Source organism: Seriola lalandi, unplaced genomic scaffold, assembly GCF_002814215.2.
Source record: "Seriola lalandi dorsalis isolate HSWRI2012SDOR001 ecotype SW California unplaced genomic scaffold, Sedor1 jcf7180002054537, whole genome shotgun sequence".
NCBI lineage: Eukaryota > Metazoa > Chordata > Actinopteri > Carangiformes > Carangidae > Seriola > Seriola lalandi.
In genome coordinates, this window is record NW_019525090.1 from 564,399 (window position 1) to 587,242 (window position 22,844).

Sequence of the window (22,844 nt, forward strand, 5' to 3'; positions counted from 1 at the left end):
ATCTGTGTAATGTCTTAAATTGAATTATTGGTATTCATTGTCATTGAATTGTTACCACTTCCTGTACTTGATTTTCAGAGTTGAACTTCTTCTCTTTTCTTCAAGGCGACAATCATCAGGTACGTACGACAGCGTATCGTGTTATGTGGAGATGCTGAATTTACCTTTTGTTTTCACCGCTAGTTTTAAAATAACACAGGAGCTGGGAAAAGCCACACAGCGTAGCATAAAGCATTAAAAAAAACTTCCTCTGTGCAGCAAACAGAATAGTGATGGAATAGGGAATGGAAAATACCAAGTCAAAACACCTAAGATAAAAAAAAAATCCAGGTATTTGGTGGAATTACCCGTATAAAATGTTACACAGTACACAGTGTACTTGTTTCAGCATCTATGAGGCACAGGCTGTAGTCTGTACGGGCTATTTAAGGAAACACGAGAGCGAGACATTTGACAAATGACAGTTGTCCCCCCACAGTTACTGGTGGGTTGAATTCACTGAGGGAGTCAAATATGAATGCAGACGCCTCTTGATTTCTGATATCTTCATCTTTCACTCTGCTCTTATTTTTTAAAGGGTTGGTTCTCCCAAATTACAGAAGAAAAGAAAACATTTTCTCGCTTGAGTGGTGCAATATCCAGCTGTTCATATTGTTGGTTTTTGAGGTATCTGCCTCTGAGATTTCTGCTGCCACCTGAATACAGTGAGGGTGAAGGGGATTTCATTCGCGCTCACTGTTCCCACGGTACTGAAAAATTACAGAGAACAAATCAACAGCAACTACGTGTCTAGAATCGAAACCCCTGTTACTCTGGTTCGTCCACAGACTTCACAGTGAACAGCTATCGTTGGAATTACTTTCTCCTATAGAAAGAGCCCTGATGAAGACAGGAGGCAGCATTTTCTGTTGTTTTACAGTCGCAGTGCCTCTGGAAAGAAGCTGCTGTTTAATTTTTTAAATGTCATGTTTTTTAATGCCACAAGCAGAGCAGCTCTAAAGAGCAGAGGGAGAATTCAGATGTGGATATCTCAAAACCCAGACAAATAAAAGCAAAAGTAATATCACTGGAGGTTATTAAGTATATGTTTTTTGTAATATGAATACATTATCTCGAAATGTTAAAATTGTCCTCTGCTTGCATGTTTGATGTTGTCATTCATTGGGTACAGTCAGGAATTAATAGCCTGAGCTGCTGATGCTGAGCTTCTCATGTCCAGTCTTCATTCTTGTGTTTGGAAAACCGGAGCCACATTCACAAAGTATCTTATCTTTGATGCTAAATTGCACAAAATGTTCTCAGCTCAGAGTTTCCTCTTTCGACCTGTTCACAAAGCTGCTGAGAAGAACTTTCACTGAGGAAGTGAGATAAGAAACGGGTGGGGTTGTCCCTGTTGCCATGGATGACATCACTTTCACGACTCATTATCTCCACAGTGATGGCTTGACAGATGACCTGTCCGTGTGAATGAATGTGAAATAAAATATTCATCAATACACAGGAACAGGAAGAACAAATTCAACATTAAAAATCTGTTTGAAAAACACTGACAAATGTGTTACTGTAACAAAGTACAATACTAATACTAATAATAATATTCCAAAACTGCAATCACAAAATTACCCAGTGAATTCTGCATCATTTCATGTTGTACTCTGATTGGTTGGTTTGCAGACATGGGTTGTAGCAGCAGTCACATTGTGAGAATTTGGTCCTAAATTACTGTCTTTGGTCACCAAAACTCTGAATCAGCTGTCGGTGAACATCCCTCACAGTATCATCTTAGATCAATGTTGTCAACTGACATCTCATACAACCCAAAATCTCACAGTGTAAAGCCTCTAGGTCTAAAAACTGGCACCCGCTTGATTTCAGGAGTTTCTCAACACGACTGAAATACAACTCCCATGCCACTAACACTTCCTCCTTTGTCATGTGTCCCCCACGGTTCAGCATTACAACATGGTGATGGCAGCTGCGGCCGCCGCTTCAGCCTCGGACGACCACGAGCTGCTTCTCAACCGCTTCCTGCCCTACAGCACCACCTCGTCCTCCGCCTCCCAGCTCTTCCTCGACCAGTCGGGAGCCTCGTCGGCTACGTCGCTGACTGCGCCGACCAACGGGGCGAGCAGCTCGGGCAGCAGCAGCAGCCTGGTGTCGTCCAGCAGCCTCCGTGACACTCACTCCACACACTCGTCTTCACACTCGGGCTCACACTCCTCACACACACACCCCGGAGTGGTGGCCAGCCGGAGCAGCACTGAAGCAGCAGTGGCAGCTATTTACGGCGGGATACCGGATGTTATATCGTTGGACTGACTCAAGAAGAGTCAAGACTTCACTGTGGGTTCAGCTGCGATCCAGTAACGAGCCCCATTGCAAACTATTTGACTGCAGGGTAAATTTTTGATCCAGAAACTAAACTGGAGCCGAGTCATTGAACGTTTGTGGAGTCGTAATGACAAGACTCAAGAAGAGCACTAATATAATGAGTGGGTAACAGGCCTGAGGGTTCCCTTCACTAGGCTGACCTGAGAGCAGTACTAAGTCATCACTTAAAGGGGTCAGCTGTGGGCGTTGTGCTGGTATACTGACTTCGGATCAGAAACCTGTCCAGCATGTGAACCCACGTTACTGCTGTAGTGGTAGCAACCTGGCACAAACAGCAAAGACGCTACCTGAGCAAAAACACGAAGGAGGATGGCTCTTTTTTACAAAAACAAGGAGTGGCACCGTGTACAGAGAACAAAATATATTTTCCTCTTTTACTTTTGTATGTTAAATCGGGACAGTTTCAGTCTAGTGAGCTGCTTCTATCGCTGTTTTAAAGTGGAGGACTGAGGTTTTTTGTTTTTTTTGTTTCTTTTTTTTTTTTCAAAAAAGCTTATACATATGCTTGTTGCCACAAGGTTTTCTTTTTTTCCTCTCTTTTAGCTCTATCTTCTTTAAATTTTCCATTTGCATTTCTCCGATATAAACTTCAATTCTCTGTCCCCTTTCTCTTTCTCTCCTGCTCGAGCTCATTTTTAAATTTATGGTGTATTATTTCTCTATCCAATGACAAGAACTTTTCAGATGCTGAATTTACAGTTTATTCATGTACTAATAATTTTATTATGCTTTTAAGTTATGTATGATATTTAAACAATTATAAAAAAATATATATATATATATACATATATATATATATATATATATATATGCATTCCCTTTGACCTTCAGGTTAATGCTGTTGGGAGTGTGTAAGCGGAAATTAGCCATTTCTGGTTTTTAATTTTTCACTCCTTGATTTCAAGCTCCCTACAAAGACTCTGGCAGCATAGAGCATTTAGAAATGGAGACTTTTAGAATATTTATTCTTGCCAGTTTAGGGTTTTGAGCTAGAAGAGTTTCTTTTATTTTCTTTTATTTTTTTTTTCATTTTTTTGCACAATGCCAAAAAAAAAAAAAAAGTACGGTACCTATGAAAATGATCACAATAATCAGAGTGCAGTTGCATAAGCCTGTTGCCACAGTGTTTTCAGTCAGCTGTGTCCTTTTGTCTCTTGTCTTCTCAGTTTCATCTTTTTTTTTTTTTTTTTTTGCTTGACTGAAAGTAATTACGATGGAGGTCAAACTGTTATGGCAGCGTCAGGCCTTTTAAAGAGACAGGCGTCTGTGACATGTGCCACAGCTCCACTGGGGCGAGTGACCGAGTTTAAACTAGTGCCTGTTTGTGTTCATGCTTCACAGCGTGTTTGGGTTTTGAGTTTTTAGACTCGAAAGAATGTCTTAAATGGTCAGCCACAACCTCTGCCCCATCTCTGTCTAAGCAGTTTGTGAAGATTTGACCTGCGACTGATATTTTTAACTGTGTAGGGAGTTACATTTGGGAAAAGCGCTTGTGGAAAAGCATAGAATAGTGTAAGCAGGCTATTTAGTGCCACAGTGGAAGGGGGTGATCCGAGCATGCCAACTTAGACTGGGCGCAGAGCCAGCTGGTTTAAAAATACACAACCTGTCTGGAACTTACAAACCCTAAGAGATGGTCAGTGTAAGATGTGGAAGTGTTAAAGTGAGGCGAAGGTTTCAGGATACCTCGATGTTGTTGCCATTCAGCTGAAAATGCAGGGTTTGCTCATGAATGTATTGTACAATTTTAAGAGCGGACTCACTTTTGTTCTTTGCTTCTATTACAGTTACTAAACAGAACAGAAGCTGTGGAGATCCAATGAAGTCTGGTCACATTAGCAGTGACGTGCAGTAGATTTGGCACACCTCCAGTCCCGTCAGCCCCACCCCTCCTCTCCTCCAGCCTGTGTGTCCTTGAAACTTTCCCAGAGTCCCCTCTTATCAGTCTCTCCTCAATCTCTCACCTCCGGATGTCTGAGTTAGGCAGCTCATTTTAAAGCATAATTATCCCCACCACAAAAACATAACCCCCTCAGACAGCAACCCCCATCACCTAACATCCCCTGTCCTGTCCCTCAGCAACTAACTGGGAGACTCTAGACGACCTAAAATGACCCCCAGCTCTCCCTCCATCCTTCCCTCGCTTTTGGCATTTTTAACTTTTATTCCCTGTTCTTCTCACGGGAATCAAACCCCTGCTCTGACTCAATGACTCATTTGCCGGAACAAGTCTTGTGTATTTCCTGTGTTGTGCAGTATTTTATTTATTTTGTATTCTTATTTCTATATATTATATTTTTACAAATTGTTTGCTTTCCATGGGTGAGAGAGTGAGTCAGCTGTTTTATGAGTTTATTTAATATCCATTTTATTATTCTTTGCCAGCCGTGCAATATCAAAAAGATATTGTTTAGTTATTCGTCATGGAAATATCTTATTGTATTTTCTTTGGGGCTGACTCGAGAAGCACTTTATAATAAGGGCACAAAACACATGCTTAATTAATACATGCATGACTCCTGATGATATAATGTATTAATTAACTCAGGATATATTATGAATTCCTGCAGCTCACCATTAAGGCGTGATGGAGTCACTGTTTATGTGATTACTAAACTCTTAATGGATCATAGATTAATGATTAAGTCACACTTCAAACATTAATTTAAATTCCACTAAATTATCTGGAATCCAGTTACATAGAAAAAGAAGCTGTTTTTTATCAAACTGGTAGTCGGATGCAAACATTAACATCAACAGAGTAAACCTCTAGTTAAAAGTTGGATTGCCATGAAATTTTGTACAGACATTCATGGTCCCCTGGGGATGAATCCCATTGACTGTGACCTGCTAGCACGACTCAGTTCATCACGATGTAAACACCTCTCTCTTCCTTACTATATTCAGCTTCTTTCAACAACAACAACAAAACTATAAAATAATCACTTGCTAGGTTGTAAATGTGTAAGCAAGGACAACTGGGTCACACAGCAACGTAGATGCTTGTACCTGACTATGATGATGATGATGATGATGATGATTAGCTAAAAATGCAAGGTTACAGATTCCATCTAATTTGGTGGCAAATGAAATATGTATGACGTAACTTTGAGTTAACATTCATGAAATGATAATTTATTCAGTCTTAACTAATGACATGAAGATGTGTGTTTGTGCCTTTATTATGAACTGTTACCACGACTTGCTATACTGATGAAGACGTTGATCCTTTAGTTTCCATCATGTTAGTTTAAATATTAATCCAGTATTTGGATACTTGATGAAGTGGCCACAGTTAATTTATTTAGACGTCCTCACTGCAGCAGATTACAGTTACGCACCTGGAATGAGAGAACAGACCGTTCTGAATGTGTTTCCGTTGAAGTGCTCTACACACTGGGGTCCATGTGGGATTACCAAAAAGTCAGATGCTCTGCCCTCTACAAATTGTTTCATTAAGTGTCCACAGCTCCCTCCTGTGGTTCCCAGTTGTTAGTTTCAGGTAGAAGCAGTCATCATGAAGCTGGGTTTCGTTTCTTTTAACAAATGGGCCTTTTTTGTGAGAAAAGGTCAGGTTGCATGCAGGGATGGATAAGCACAGGGCTGTTGCCGTTTCGGTCCTTCTCCAACTTCAGTCACACACAGGTGTAAACAAGTGTGTAGTATGTATACAGCATTTTTTGCAGCATCTTATGTATTTGCTGGTTTGAATTCTGTGTGAGGATACTGGGACAAAACCAGCGTCTGCACAGAGTGAAGTGAATGGAAAAAGGCCACTTTTATCAGTAGTTACTCTTAATGGTGTTATCAAGAGCTCCACAGGCAACCTTGAAAAGCAGCTCAACTCTTAGGTTGGCATGACGTCTCACCTTAGATAAAAGGGAAAAGTCAACAATGTGTATATTATGTCTGTATGGAAACGTGAAACTGAAAGTTCAGATCCAAACATGGGTGTTTGATGTCCGTTCGTATGCTTGTTGTGTGTCAATTCAGAGCGAGAGAATAAATTAATTTATATATTTTTTAGAAAATGAAAGCTGTATTATTATTATTAAAAAAAAAAAGGACTGTGGCCAATAAAGAGTCTCACACAACTGAAATAATCTCAAAGTCAGACTCGAGTCGACATCTGCACTCACTGCCTTAAAACATTCACAGGTTCTGTTTCACAGCTCCAATCCGAGAAAAATCATAAAAAGGCTTTTCAAGGAGGGAAAGGAGAAGACAGTGTACAGTAGACCCTCGTCAGTTTGTACAAATATACCAAGTAAAAAAAAAAAATATTTATTACCTGCATTGGAAGAAATTGTTTACTTATTGAATGTTACCTGTTTATGTAGAAAAGTTTAGATGTAATAAAATGCATTCTGTTATTTCTCTGTGTTGGTGTGGGTCTCTCTCTCATACATTTTACCCGCCTGTTACACTTAGAACTGAACACCAGGTGGCAGCAGAGAGTCGCTGTGATCAACTTTTCCCTTGCTGTTATGGTACAAAAACCAATTACGCACGCTTTGTCAACTCCAACCGGTGCTTCCCTGGCTGCGACGCCAGCTTCACTTAACGCGAACATCTTAAGTTATGGATTAGATGTTTATTCTTGGATTTAAAAGTGATGGGGAGGCCTCACGCTTCGAGGAGCCGCCGTTACGCACAAGACTGATGGACGCATCAAATCTAATGTTCAACAATCAACACCTCAACCCCACCCCCGGACTGAGTGAATGAAGGGCGGGGGTTGAAGCATTCCTTTCATACTGTCGGAGAAGTGATGTTGGATGTTTATGCGTCTTGGGGGGGATAGAGGAGGGGGAGATGACAGGACAGGAGGGTGGGGTGGATACAGATAGAGGACTTGGGATGGCATCGTGTACTTAACACTAATGTGGCAATCCCAGATCCAGCTGCATCTAAATGTCTGTGTCTAAATTTAATGTGAACTACAGTCTGGAGTCTAGATTATCCTGAAGTGTATATGAGCTGCTGACATTATGAATGAAGAAAACGCAAGCGTGTGTTTAAACAGGTCGCTGACAGAGATGGACCGCTTCAGCAACCTGGAGGACATCGACGTTACAGCTGACGGGAGCCCGGTTCTGAGATTCCTCATCTGCCTCGTCTACTCGGTGGTCTGCGCTGCGGGTCTCGTGGGCAACCTCCTGGTCCTCTTCTTCATCAGGGTGAAGAAAGAGAGGAAGAAGTCCAGAGTGAACTTGTTCGTTCTCAACTTGGCAGTGACGGATCTGCAGTTTGTTCTCACCCTTCCCTTCTGGGCCGTGGACACCGCGCTGGACTTCAGTTGGCCGTTTGGAGACGCCATGTGCAAAATCATCCTCTCCATCACCGTGATGAACATGTATGCAAGCGTGTTTTTCCTCACTGCCATGAGTGTGACCCGCTACTGGTCACTCGCCTCTGCCCTGAAGAACAGAACCGCGCGGGAGTCATGTTCAGCCAAATGGATCTGCGCAATTATTTGGACACTGGCGACTCTGGCCACTGCGCCGACGTCTATCTTCTCAACTGTTAGCAACGTAACTGGGGAAAAACTGTGTTTGCTGAGGTTCCCAGGTGGACAGTACTGGTTAGCAGTTTATCACATACAAAAAATTCTTGTAGGTTTTGTTTTGCCTATGTCCATCGTGTCCATCAGCTACATCATGCTGCTGCGTTTCATCCGCAATCGGAGTATGAAAACGAGCAACCCCAAACGGAGATCACAAGTCACAAAATCTGTCACCATCGTCGTGTTGTCCTTCTTCCTGTGCTGGATGCCAAACCATGCCATCACCTTTTGGAGTGTGCTGGTCAAGCTCAACTTTGCAAACTGGGACAGAGCGTATTACATCGTCCACACATATGTGTTCCCACTGACCGTCTGTCTGGCGCACACCAACAGCTGCCTGAATCCGATTATTTACTGCCTCATGAGGAAGGAGTTCAGGAACAAACTGAGAGGTCTGATTCACAGAGGATAGAGTTTTTGGAGCGGTTTGAATGATTGGACACAGCGCGAAATGTGTCGGACAACAGTAACCAAGACGCACCGGGAGCGCACGACATAGAACGCGAACGAGAGAGGAGACCGGTCAGAAAGTACAATCAGGACTAACAAAGTCATTTCGAGACTATTTGCTAGATTCTGTTCATTGAGACTGTTCCTTTCATTGGCGCTTCTTGTCTTCACGGGCTTGCGTAATGTGTCTAATTTCTACAGAGAAACAGTTGAAGCTGCTTCAGGGCTTTATGCACATAAGATGCTCATTTTGTGTAAGAATATTACACGTATGATCACTGTGGCAATGCTTGTTAAATACCCAGTAGGAGTGATGTATCTCTAGTAGTCCACAGTCAAAGTGACTGCGTGCGTAATTGCGCATGACAATCACATGTCTTAGTGTGCTGGTATAATTCAGCAGGTGAAACGTGGCTGAGCGTTTTCTGCATCCATTAGGAATGTCTTAGTGAATAATGTAACCGTGTGTGTTCATAACACAATCATGGCTATAAACATCACCTCATCACCTGCGGAGGCAAAGGGGCGAAAAACCTAAATACGTTAGCGTGCCCAAAACAGTAGAACAAATATATGAAATATGATTGTTGTAAATACGCCAAAAAAAAACTGTATGCACTGTGTGTGACAATAACAAATGTACTCACGCTTTCACACAGGTCAGTTTTGCTTGTAAACCATAACTGATGGTGATGAAACAGATTTGATTAGAAGGTGTCAACGAGTTACAGGGGGCTGGTCTTGATAACAGTGAACACACTACAGAGGTGTTTGCGTCCTGCAGGTTTCACTGTTCATTCAGAAGCTGAGAACTGCAGCTCACAGGCTCAGTCGTGCAAAGCGGGCGGATGAAATAGACTTCATGATGGATTTTTAGCTCAATACCAAAAACTCTCCACAATCACTCATCAGAAAAAGAACCGGTTGCAAGCCCGAGCACGGCATGAGCCTCACGTGCACAAAGGCCTTACTGAATAGGTTTGCGAGCTGCAGCGCACGTGAACTCACAGCTGGGTGTCATATGTGCACATTCATATCAGAAACTAGGCTCTATTTCTGTCTGGCAGGATGGACCCTGGCTGCTGCTGCGGATTGAATTAAGTGGACGCGAATGTAAAATGTTGAACTGAACAGAATACGAGATGAACGATTCCTGTTTTATTTACATTAGTATTTAAAGGAACTATCAAACTGTTTTTGTTGTATTCAGATGTATTGACGTGGATTTTTATGTATCTATTTGTTATTTTATTATTATTTATTAGTCAAGTGTGTTGTAAAGATTTTGTTGTCTGAATTATGTGGATCAGATCCATTAAAGAAATCCAATAAAATGAAATAAAATACAAAACAGAACAAAATAACTCATCACTTTTGAAATGGTAAGACAAAGAGGTTTAAATGTGTTAACTGAAAACAGCCCAAAGTCTTATTTTCCCAAAGATGCCCCTTCCAAACTAAACATGCCGTTGGGAACTGTAAATATCCAGTTTTTGTTCTGGACTTATTCAGGACACTTGAACTGACACAAAAAAAAGAGACTCTCCTGTGAATAAATGTTGTTGTGGTCATATTTCACACAAGAAATGGATAATTCATACAATTGTATGAATGTGTGTGTGTTTCTTTTTACCTTTATCTGGTTCGTAGTTCTTCTTTCTTTTCCCATTAAACATCTTGTGATCCTTTAGAGAAGGGCCCTGATTGTATCTAGCTCCACCTGGACCAACTACAACAGTAAAAATGCTGCTGACACATTGATGCATCAATAATAATAAGCAAATACAACCTCAATAAACAATCTAAAATGTCATATATAACAATATGTCAGTCAGAAGGGTCAGAAAGTTTCAGGAGAAAGAGTACATGTAGTTCTGATACATTAACACATATTGAAGTCTCCATTTTGTTGATAATATATAGTATATTGTTACTTCTATTAGCACATAACTTTTTCACTTGTAATTGAGTATTTTAAGGTTGTTGTATTGGTGTGCCAGTACTTGGTCCTTCTTCCACCAATGGCAGCAGGACTGGACAATATGTATCTTAGGTAAGTCTCAACACCTCGAGGTAATAAAGTTGGGATTATAAGGCAAGAGAAGCACCAGTGTGATGTTGTCTATTTCCCAGAGGACGTCAATAGGATGCTGGATATTGTCCAGAAGCTGTGTATGAAGTCTTATAGTTTAATTTTACACCAGGATTTGAAAAAAGAAAGAAAAAATGCCTTAGTGCCTCTGATCTCTGCTGCTACTTTAATCATGAGGGTGATGCTGTGTAGACCTTGTAAAGGTCAGTTCCTGTTGACATTTTGGAGGAAACGCAGTTGTTAAAAGCACCAATCAGGCCTCCTCTCAGAACACTGAAATTGTGTTCACTCTGTTCTCGAGAAAATGAAGGTGGAAAACTAGGAGAAAAAAACTTGCAAGAAAATAAGGACTCAAACCATTACTGTAAAAACAGTCCTCTAATCAACCCCGGTCATTCCCACCAGTTACTCCATAAATAGAACTGATCTTGCATGGCATGTTTTCAGTGTTTATTGCCATTTTGCACTGTTATTGCTATAATAAAAAAAAGGAATGTGACTGCACTTGTTTCCCTGGTCATGCTAGCAGCGTTAAAATATTTTCAGTTTGTTCCTTTTTTAATTTACAACAGTATCTTTATTTGATATTTATGAGATAAAAATTTGCTGCTATTTAACCGTTACATAATAAGTAACTATCTATCCTTTATCTAAAAGTTAAATATTATTGAAATTCCTGAATATACTGTATATCTAATTAATCTATTACCTGGCCTTGATATAAAGCATTACTGAAAATCCTATTCCATCCAGACACCATTAAACCGCTGGTTTAATCTTTAGCAATATATTCTATTTTAGATTATCCTATGTTTTTTAATATAATGTATTAATCTGAAACGTAACTATGGCTCACCCAACCAGATACATAGCTAGTTGAGTAAATTGTGGAATATTTCCCTCTGAAATGTTGTGGAGCATAAAGCATAAAGTGACAGAAAATGGAAATATGCAAGTAAAGTACAAGCACATTGAAATTGTACTTAACCGCAGTACATGATGTACTAATTTATTTTCCAGCAATGCTTTTGTCGTCATGCAGACAATAAGTTTTTCTGAGGAACAGAAAAAAGGAAGAGTATCATCACAAAACCCAGAAAAAGACTAAAAAAGGCAATGTTTTGGCTCTGCTGGGTAAATGGCCAACATGACCAAGGACAAGATATACAAAGGCACAAAACTGATTGCATCCTATTGACATCACAGTGAAACGATCAAATAAAGAATATACAGCGACACTCATAAGGTGACTCACTGACAACATTTACATGATATTATTCACCTGTTTCAGACTCAGAGGATCTGAATAAACAGGAAGGGAAAGAAAATACAATGTATCTGCACTGTATTAGGCGGTATTAATTGTGAAATGTGTTCAACTTACTAGAACTCACTAACACTGAAGTTTTCTCTGACTGCCTCATTGACCTTACTCAGGAGACACTTTGATTTTTAAAATGTTTCAATCTTGTCTATCTCTTGGTTGTGTACTGCTCTGATGATATTATTCAATTCAGTCATTATTCAATTAGTTCCAATTGCTACAATGAATAAAGTCTATAGTTTATTTAATGTAAAAAAAAAAAGAAGGCTGAAAAAAGTTATTTATTGAGATGTGATGCAGTAAAACAGGTATTTATGAGCAAAATGTTAGCAAGTCATCAACAAAGGGTCATGGGTTTCTCATATGATTTTATCTGAAAGTGGAACCAGTTCAATAAATGCCTTGAAGATATTTTTCTTGATATTGTAGGCTGTAATGATTCTTTGCCTTCTGCCCTCATCAATAATCGTTACAGCATAGTTCCAAAAATTTTCCATTTTAACTTGACTTTGCCTCCCCAGCAACAGATAAACATTATTTGAGATGTTGAAAAGATGTTTATTGGTCTTTGATGGGTAATTCATTATGATGCGGTAGTCTGTCTGTTCCTCTGGGGACCTTATTGGGCAGTTGCAGCTGGTAAGGACTCAGTAGCGTTTTCTGTGTCTTCCAACAAGCACTATATCTCCTAGTTGAAACAGTGGTCCTCGTTCTGACGTCACATCTTCGTATTCCATGTCATTCCTGTTAGTCTCTACTTAATTTTCCTCATGATGGCAAAACATGGAGCAAAAAAGAGAAAATGACATTAGCGCCTGTCATTCTGCAGTGCAGAGACTCTCAATCATTGGTGTGACACTACATGTGAAAAACTGATCAATCAGATCTGTCAGTGCTATTAAAAACACAACACAAATGTATGCTGAGATCCAATTCACATGACAATGTGACAACTCAATAAGTTCAGAGTTCATGAGAAATTGCTGACCTAAAAAACATGGTCTCAGGCCAGACAAGGCTGAGAAACCATGGTGTAGAGAAGCCACAAAAATGTCATCTTTTTTCAGTCTGCGGCTCAACAACACAGCTAAGTTTACTAAACTGAAAGGCTATTGAGAATTTTGGAAACCTTTCGAATGATGTAATCTTACACTGACCCACAACATAATGAACCCACTTTTTTCTTTCCTAAAACAGGTCAAGTGTCATGATTCATGTATGGAAAGGTTTCTCATACCACAGCCAATAGGGCCGTGCATTCAAATGAATTTACCTATCAAGCCATTTGGAGCACTGCAGTTTGGCCGTTCCTGAAAGCAGAGTTCTCAATATATAAACAAACAAACACACAAACACTTCTTTTGTACAAACAATTCTTTTGTGTATATATATATATATATATATATATATATATATATATAAAACAAAAGAAGTGTTTGTTTTTACGAGTTTTAGGAGGAACCCCTGAATGCAGCACACCTCGGAGGCTTCGTGGTCAGGTGACCCAGCAGCAGCAGGCAGGCCAGTCTCTGCTTCTCCTTCGCTTTGGCTCCGATGTCGGAGGTGTTTGTGCCTGGAAGAAATGGGCTCTGGCAATGCACGAATTTGATCATTCAGACATCCGACCAGTTGAGTCTGTGAATGGCGCCAAAACAGGACCCTAAACCTAAATTTCAAGAAGGTCGGTACAGAAAAACGGTTGAATCCCTGGAAGGGGGCGGGTTTGTTGTTGTTGTTGCTGCTGCTGTAGCTTGATAATAGTGGTCTCCAGGGAGGGGGCAGAGCCTTTATAACTGCACATAAACATGGAACATTAATTTAAACACACCCAAAACTGACACATGTAAAGGCGTAGCACCTTAAAGTAAAGCTAAATGTGTAAATCAGACGTTAACGCTAGGCTAACGGTTAGCTAGCCTGTCATTTATGCTATGCATTGTATCGTGGTGTGTTTTTCATCCAAGCCCTCACTTTTGTTTTTCCCTCCTCGCAGGTGAAAGAGTCCTGTGCTTTCATGGGCCATTGCTGTATGAGGCAAAGGTGTGTTTCAGTGCTGCATGCGTGTTTTGAGTGAAATATTAACTGTAAAACAAACGTCAGCCAACGATTGACGCAGGCCTGTGTGTTTTCTTGTTTTACAGTGTGTAAAGATCAGCATAAAGGATAAGCAGATTAAATACTTCATTCATTACAGCGGATGGAACAAAAAGTGAGCAGCTTGGTTTGGATACAATTTGATTTTCTGTCCTTTTGTGCCCCCCCAGATACCCTGCTCATTGTGTGTGTGTGTGTGTGTGTGTGTCTGTGTGTGTGTGTGTGTGTATATGTACGCGCGTGCGTGTGTGAGTGAGTGAAAAAACTACGATTATTTTCATTGTGATGGAGTTTCAAGGTTTTGAGGTGTGTTTCTTTTGCAGCTGGGATGAATGGGTTCCTGAAAGCAGAGTTCTCAAATATGTGGACAGCAACCTTGCAAAACAAAAAGAGCTTCAAAAGGCTAATCAGTAAGTTTGCCTTGTTGTACACAGAGGGTAGAGATGATGATGAGACCTCTGTTACCAGGTAAAATTAATCCCTGATAGCTAGAATTTCTTTTAAAAACAATGTAATTTGTACTTTGTCAATTAAATGTTGACTATAAATGTATTATTGTTTGCTCTATTAGTTGAAACACATCACTCTTGACAGCACAGTATGTGGACAAATGCTAGTTAAGTTTTTTATGTAATGATCTTCACTAATTTTTTCCTCCACAGGGACCATTATGTTGAGGGAAAGATGAGGGGTTTAGCACCAAGCAAGAAGATTGCTGCTGTGCAGCAGAAAAATGTTGATCTGTAAGTGTCCAACTTTCCCACCTAATAATTCAACATATTATAAACACTGATGTCTCCCATAGATTAAAATGCAGATGTCACTTTAGTCACAGTTCCTATTGAAACATTAGCCAGCCGAGCAATCTCAGTGACTGAAGCTCCGGTCATCTGTGTCCCAACGATGAAACCTCTTTCAAAGTCACTTAGATCTTTTCCTCTTGTCATCTGAATATGCCATGAAATCATTCATTTTTATATATGCCACAGAGCATGATTGGATTGAATGTTAATTACTTAATTCTACCATGAAGCATCTGCATTAATTATGTTTCTCCACTCATTTATTCAGGTTTTCACTTTAATTTGTCACCCATCTATATGTACTGAATGTAGTCACTGTGCAAATGTTAAGTATTGTAATATCACTCACAATGTCTTTTTTTTGGCTCTTAGGAAAGTGAAAAAGGCAAAACAGAAGAGTAAGTAAAATGTTTCTACATGAAATGTTAAAAGTAAATTTTAGTCACATTTTGTTTGTGCAACCCAAAATCACACATTTGCTCAAAAGACAGTTTGTTTAGTCACTAGAATTACACAGCAATGTTTGTTCTTGCCATTCTGGACATTCAGGCACTGTTTGATAATAAAATCGAACGGCACAATATTTCCTATCATATGCAAAATTTTTCATAATGGATCTATTCAGTAAAAGAAGACACTCTTTACTTTGACAAACTGCTGGAATGATCTGACAGACTTTTTTATTAAACCCACTAACCTTAATTTCTACATGATTTATAAACTGTAATGTGTGTCATGTTTAGCCCCAGGGCCGGGTGAGGGTACCAGCAGTGGGGAAACGCCACAGGGACCACGGAAGAAGAGGGCTCGGGTCGATCCCACTGTGGAGAGTGTATGTACTATCAGTAACGGGTAACCCTGTGGACCCACACATGGAAACTTACCTACCTAATTATATAGCTTAAACATTTCATAGCATAGCAGTTTGTGGCTTTCTAAAGCTGGAAGGAATGTAATGACTTTGTTTTAAGTAGCCATTTAACAACTGTGCTTCTGTAGCGTTAGATATTGAAATCACAACTGATTATTTGACTCAAGAGATCCTTTCATACAACTGCAGACTAAACTTCCTGAGGAGTGAGAAGAGTGGGGAAATATTGAGATGTCAGGATAAAAATGCCCTTGAAGGTTCCAAATGACTGTGAAATTTAAAATGATGGGCTGTTCGTCCATGTACTCTCTCATTTTGTCTGGCTCATAAAGTTTGATGAGTAGTCAGCTATTCATGTATGAATGTGACACCAGTCCCTTGTGAGCCACAGAAGGTGACTGTTGATTGCTCTTTCACCACTTCTTCCTGTGTGCTCATATTGTTGCCTAGGGGAGAAGAATGACTTTGTTTGTCTCAGAAAGCTAGAAACAGCATAAAATGTTGGCACCATGCAGCCAGAAGTAGAAGAAATGATACAACCCAGGGTGTCTACAAAAGATAGCAGCACTTAATGTATAGAGATATTACAATACCATTTTTACCAATACCAATTCTGATAGCCAAACTTGTTTACTGGCCAATACCAAGTACCAATCTGATGTGTCGAAAACTTTTTTAGTATAGTACTAATCCTGTATGGATGTGATATGATTGCTCTACGTGTTGTATGGTATGGATCAGGTTAAACCCTTTGTAAAACATGAACAAATGCATGAATGCCATAGAATCTGACTTGCATGCATGTAGGAATAAATAACAATTCCTACACTGGATGTCCTAACACAAGTGCCCCCCCATGAAATGAAAGCCTTGCAATACCGTACATGTTGCCTTTCTTTCTGGTGGCACTTTCCAATTTAACATATTGCCAAATTGCTGACATTTTACTATTGGATTTTTTTTTTTTTTTACGATAACACTATTTACTGGAAATCAATTCTTCTTCACAAACTTCACTGTACACCAGTTGCCACACAGCACAACTTCCTGTGTATCCTACTGTTTTAGAGCAGCGAAGAAGAATTAATTTCCAGGAAATCTGGGTGTGAGATTACAAAGTTTTCCAATAAATTACGTAGTATCAGATCGGTGCACTTGTATACTTGGCGATACCCGATACAGTATTTTAGGCAGAATCGGAGGCATTTCTGATACTAGTATCTTGATATAATTCAGTTGTATTAAAAGAAGTGTAAATATATAAGAGAAAATATATGAGAAAAGAGAAAATGTCAATATAATTAAAGTGTTTACATATACTGGCATTTGATAAATAGCAATAGAAACTGGAACAGGGAATTTTAACCTTGAACAGTGAGGTAAAGCACCTGTACTAGTCTTTGTTCTCTGCACTTCTCATTTTTCCTGTTATACTATACAGGTACCATGGTTGTGGGAGCAAAGCTTTGCAGTCATACTGTTTGTACTGTACTTGTGTGTTTGTGTGACGGACAGACATTGCTGCTCCTAAACAGGGAAAAAGAAAAAAAGAAACTATAGTTATTTGTGTGTGTGTGTGTGTGTGTGTGTGTGTGTGTGTGTGTGTGTGTTTGTTTGTTTGTTCAGGAGGAGATGTTCACCAACCGTGTGGAGGTGAAGGTGAAGATCCCCGAGGAGCTGAAGCCCTGGCTGGTAGACGACTGGGACCTCATCACCCGACAGAAACAGGTGAAAAATAATAGCACACACAAACCATAACAAGTCCATATGTTGGCTGTATTTTTACATCAGCTAAGGTCACCTCATGACAGTAAAGAAACTGTACAAATCTTTAGAGTTCATATGGATGTCCTGCTTTTAGAAATACCTAATTGACAACAGTTTTTATACGTAATGGTCATGGAGTGAACCAGGAGTGAATCACTGTGTCAGAACCAATATTGATTCTCAACTCTTGTCAGGAAATACTTAAATCTCCTTGAAATGCAGATTTATTCCTTATCTCATATTTCTTTAGAAACTAATTTGTTATGCTCCTGAAAGTTGCCTGCATATGGTACAATGTACTTTGAAATCATACCATAAGTGGACAATTAAGCTTGAAAAGGAAACAGTGATGTTTTATAAATGAAAAGGTTTGGCTAAAAACAAGAATTTTCTGTTGCTTGCAGTTGTTTCACCTGCCTGCTAAGAAGAATATAGAGACTGTCCTGGAGGACTATGCAAACTATAAGAAATCAAAAGGAAACTCGGACAATAAGTAAGAATAAACACTTCCTTCAGCTGATGTGAAACAATGATATCCTGTGATAATCTGCTCAGCGTCCATCTCACTGTGCCCAACTGTCACAGTATGTTCATGCATTCATCTCCGCTTTGTGGCATGAATTACAAGCAGTTTAAACACAAAACTGTGCAGTTTACCCAGCATGATGACACTTGCGTACCATTTCTTCAGCTATAATTTGAGATCTAACCTACCACAACTAATGTATTTTCCACATCTTACTCTACACTGAAAATCATATACACTCTACTGCTGGGCATTTTCTGGTGGCATGCCACATTTTTGCAGATGTGTCGTCTTGAATACCATTTGATTTTATTCATTTCAGTAGATAATGAAAATCAACTTGCTGAGATTGGATAGGCATGCAATGAAAAGCATACTTAGTTTAATCTGAGTTGTGTTTTTGTGCAGTCGAAAACAACCAGATCTGAAAGTGTTTGCGAGATGTGCTCGTCTACGAATCAGATAAGCAATTTTCTTTCTTGGAGGTTAGCAGGACTCATTTTGTGTGGTTTTATGGGGAAAAAAAGAAATTAAATGAATATATTTTGTTAGTATATCTATGATCATTGCTTTTCAGCACCACAGTCTAAAATATCCAAATTTCTTTCCTAGCAGGTGAACACACCAGACTGGCTGATTTCAACTGTTTAATCTTTATCACAGTGCAACAATTCAGTTCAAACTTTATTATCATATGTACAGGAAACAGACACACAGTACAATGAAATTCTTTATCTTTAAAACCTCCTGAAATGAAAATGTAACTTTGACATAAATAAACCCAAACATGATGTTATCTTTACTTGATTTCCATCTCAAGCCAGTTTTCAAATCTTGACGATCAATGGCTCTTAAAAGCTGCATGTTTCTAGTGATGAAAGCTTTCTCCAGAGTAATACGTGACTTTTCTCGTCTTCGTTCACTTAGGGAGTATGCAGTAAACGAAGTGGTGGCAGGGATTCGGGAGTACTTCAACGTCATGCTGGGTACGCAGCTGCTTTACAAGTTCGAGAGGCCGCAGTATGCTGAGGTCCTGGCTGAACACCCAGACATGCCGATGTCTCAAGTTTATGGAGCCCCGCACTTGCTGCGCCTATTTGGTAGGGAACATATATATACTGCAACAGGCACAGGAGACACAGGTGTGACCGGAGTGACTGAATGGATTGTTTGTGCTTTCAAACAATTCAGTGTGATTCTTAGAAAATTCTTTTAAGAGTCACATTAAATTGATTCTTAAACAATTCTTCTAATACAGGTACAATACCAAATGTTCCAAACATTCACTGAAATAACTTTTACAAGAGGCTCTGTACTTCAAGCCCCCCTCTAAGTTGAACCACTTTCTAGAGGCTTGAAGCACAGAAGCCTGGAGGTACAGAATGTCCACCATTTTGCCCATTGTTAAATAAGCTTAAGAAAATAATTGGAAGATTATTGATAATGAAACTAACTTAGTTTTATGGCTACACTCCACAGTAGCCAGCATAAATAATACATGTGCACAGCTATTTGCTCTTTTCCATGCATAAATAAACCTCATAGTAATAATCAGGTCAGCTAGTTGTTGTATCATTTACTATGATACATTTCTCTAACATTATCATTCAGGTTATTGATAGTTGCTGAGGTGAAATTGAATATCACACGCTAAGACAACTCATCTTATTTGACTAATGATCTTAATGAACACGTCTGACTTCATAAATACATAAGAGTCTTAACAATTCTCAAGCATAACGCAGCAATAGGACAAAAGAAAGAGTGGTTATTATTTGAGCAGAAACATTTTACGGTGTCATATAATGAAATATTGTACAGCTAATTTCCGGTATCTCCCAGTAGTGATAGGACAGTTATGTGAGAATGATGCTTGTCTGAGATGCTTACTATCTGCAACATAATGCATGTTAAAGATTATTTTGAAGTCAGATAGATAGATAGATAGATAGATAGATAGATAGATAGATAGATAAATAGATGGATAGATAGATATGCATATGACATGTTATTTACTATAATTTGTGTTTCCAAATAAATTGTCTCACACACTTTGTACATTTACACAGTATTACAGAAATTCAGTTCTGAATCTCCTGCAGCCTACAGTCTCCTTCTGCATTGTTCCTCACATAGATTGTTCCCCCAACAGTTCGTATTGGAGCCATGCTGGCCTACACTCCACTGGACGAGAAGAGTCTGGCTTTGCTGCTCAGTTACCTCCAAGATTTCCTCAAGTAAGGTTTAACTCCCACCACACACAACCACAGACTCCATAAGACACATTCAACTTTATTGTCATTGTTCTGCTGTGTAAGACAACCACACAATGAAATTACAATGGTACTTCCTGAGTTCAAAACAGTATTGAAAACAATTAACCAAAATTAAAAAGTCAAAAACAGCATTACTCTGGGTGAAGTCTGGTGTGCTATTAAACAATAAAATAAATAAAAAATAAAAAATTAGCAGCAGCTTACATTTAGCAGCAATACAATAGAGTGTAAACAATGGTTTATTCTCAAATGTCACGCTACATCCACATTCATATTGGTGCAGACAGGCTTGTAAATCTTCAAAGAGCACACACACACACACACACACACATTTCTTTTCCTCAGGAATTACACTGCTATTTTATACTGTTAATGAACCAGAAACACCACATGTAGAAAAGAGTTTGGCCTGATTATCGGACTACAAAAGCTGTGACTAATCCTGTCACAGACATTTTTCTGTAGCTTTATTCATTGTTTGCAAAATACTGGTGAAGGCTGTCTGGTTAAAACATCTGTGGACACGCTACTGATGAAATACATTGAAAAACACGATAAATGATTTATTCCTTTTTTTTTTTTAATACATTCTTCTACTGAGTTAGACACCATAACCACATTTCTCTTGATGAAAAAATTAATTTCTTTTAAAAGTTGTACATTTATTTAAGTAGCCTTGGGCCTCAATATACCATATAAAAACATTGCCCCTCCTTTACCTAGCCTCACTATAGTCATTTCCCTCATTTTCTACAGGTTGGTTATTCCATATTTAAAAAAATATATATTGTTTTAAACCGGCTTTATCTGTCTGTTTTCCAACTGTCCACTCCCCAGTGGATTACTTTGTGTGAGTCCTGCAAACTGTTTCTGAATTTCTTCTCACATCTAATGTTTATTCAGAAAAAACATATTTAAAACCCAACTGGATGAGACTCATGTTGGGATGCTGATTTGAGATGATTGAGGGCTGAGTGATAATCTCCCACTCTTTGAAAGTCTGATGCTGTGCGAATCTCCTCTGGGGGAGAGGCAGGCAGACAGCCTCTGCTATCTTATCCTAGTATAAAAATCAGTAACCATTTCTGTCTGGCTTCACACTGACAAACAATTTTACACGTCTTCTAGGTACCTGGTAAAAAATTCATCCACCCTCTTCAGTGCCAGTGACTACGAGGTTGCACCCCCAGAGTATCACCGCAAGGCTGTGTAAGAGCTCTCAGTACACCGTGCTCCTATCAAGGCACGTCATCCCCCTCTCCCAGCCCACATGTAAAATAACCATTACTACCCTTCTGAGTGCAGACTTCGATGAGATTTTTCACTTGAACTGATGCGCTTCTACCACAGTGGTCTCAGGAGCTTGGCAGAGTTGAGTAGTCAAAAATTTGAGGAAACCTTTTGTAGCTCACTTTTCTCTCCCTTTGCCTTTTTTCTCTCACTTCTTTGAAAAGACAGAAGAAAAAAAGTTTCTGTTGAACAGTGACTGTTTCCACAAGCAGCTCTTTGGTGTTTTTGTGCATTCCATCTGATAGATATTTGTTACTGTTGCATGTCTGTATTTATTAGTGTTCCTTCTGCCACATGAGGTGCAATTTAATGCTGGACCACATGGTCAGCACTCAGCAGTTAATGTTTTTGTATCTGTATCTTGTGTATTTGTATCAATTTGTAAAAAAAAAAAAAAAGTTTATACACGGTCTCTACATTGTTTACTGTGGTCTCTTGGTGGTATCTTCTAAATTATTTAGTGTCATCACAGTTCTTTCAAGATACATTTTGCAATTGCAAAATTCGCAATTTGCATTTTGTTACTCACCTATTCTCATTGAACACATAAGACATCAAAGACTTACCCCGTAGAATATGATTTAATATTTATCTGAAAAGACAGTGAGCAAAAACATCCATCTTTCATGCACGTGTTCAGTTCATGAAAAATAAAAAATTGTGCAAGTGCCACGTGAAGGAGCAGTAATCAAGACAGTTCGCCAGATTAATATGCAAATGATACAACATGCCCACAACCATGTCTTTAACCCTTTATTAAGCAAGAGCAAAAAGTCACAGGGCACTCCTGAGCCCAATGCAGGCATTACTGGCATCTAGTATAGTTAGTATAAAGTAGCAGGCTACAAATAACATATATTAATATATGTATGAATGTTTATAATTATGAAATCCATATCCTAACATAGAGATTCTCTTAAATTCTCCAGTGACATTCTCCAGACCAGTCATTCAGCAGTCATTTGAAAATGTGTATAAGAATATGTAACACTAAAGCACAATATCAACTGGCATGATTCAGGCTTCCAGATCCTTTACATAAGTAAAAGTAATAATACCACACTGATGTTATTTCATTACAATGACAGGCCTTGGATTCATAATTTAATACATTTGATAAATTACTGAAGTAAAAGTACAGGTATGGGTAGAATGTACTTAAATCAGCATGTGTTAATGTTATATTATTATACATTATATTATTGGATAACTAGTGGTGCTTTCGTGTGTAAGTAAAATTTACTATTGCTGGTCAAGGTGCTACTTTTAACTAGGCCTACTGTTTATGTTTTACATAAGATGATCACATGTTTCGCATGTAAATTTGTGATCTAAAATAATGAGTAGAGCAGTAAAAAGCTCCACATGTAAAAAGTCCATGTGAATGTAATGAC

The 22,844-nt window shown here is 39.0% G+C and overlaps 3 protein-coding genes across 6 annotated transcripts in view; all 3 read left to right on the top strand.

Annotated features, from left to right (window-relative positions):
- LOC111661153 (E3 SUMO-protein ligase PIAS1-like) overlaps positions 1–6,764 on the top strand; it is a 55,662-nt gene extending 48,898 nt beyond the window's left edge. The window contains exons 12-13 of the mRNA XM_023414626.2: positions 79–119; positions 1,954–6,764. Of these exons, the coding sequence (XP_023270394.2) occupies positions 79–119; positions 1,954–2,319 (407 nt within the window). The 3' untranslated portion in view covers positions 2,320–6,764. The remainder of the gene's footprint in view (positions 1–78; positions 120–1,953) is intronic.
- Positions 6,765–7,252: 488 nt separating this feature from the next.
- Positions 7,253–9,989, top strand: rxfp3.3a1 (relaxin family peptide receptor 3.3a1). Its single transcript, XM_023414638.2, has one exon. It carries the CDS (start codon positions 7,383–7,385, stop codon positions 8,367–8,369), a length of 987 nt encoding a protein of 328 aa, XP_023270406.1. The 5' UTR covers positions 7,253–7,382; the 3' UTR covers positions 8,370–9,989.
- Positions 9,990–13,336: 3,347 nt separating this feature from the next.
- On the top strand, positions 13,337–21,866 carry LOC111661163 (mortality factor 4-like protein 1). Of its 4 annotated transcripts, none has more exons than XM_023414640.2 (12): positions 13,337–13,504; positions 13,817–13,863; positions 13,965–14,032; positions 14,241–14,327; positions 14,580–14,660; positions 15,093–15,118; positions 15,464–15,552; positions 17,218–17,319; positions 17,763–17,851; positions 18,812–18,984; positions 20,021–20,121; positions 21,289–21,866. In XM_023414640.2, the coding sequence occupies exons 1-12, from the start codon at positions 13,465–13,467 to the stop codon at positions 21,328–21,330; spliced, it is 945 nt and encodes a 314-aa protein (XP_023270408.1). In that variant the 5' UTR covers positions 13,337–13,464; the 3' UTR covers positions 21,331–21,866. The 4 variants fall into 4 exon arrangements, with proteins under 4 accessions (XP_023270408.1, XP_023270407.1, XP_087032273.1 ...); XM_023414639.2 differs by having other exon boundaries at positions 20,037–20,121; XM_087176147.1 differs by having other exon boundaries at positions 13,359–13,504; positions 13,940–14,032; positions 20,037–20,121.
- The last annotated feature ends 978 nt before the right edge of the window (positions 21,867–22,844 follow it).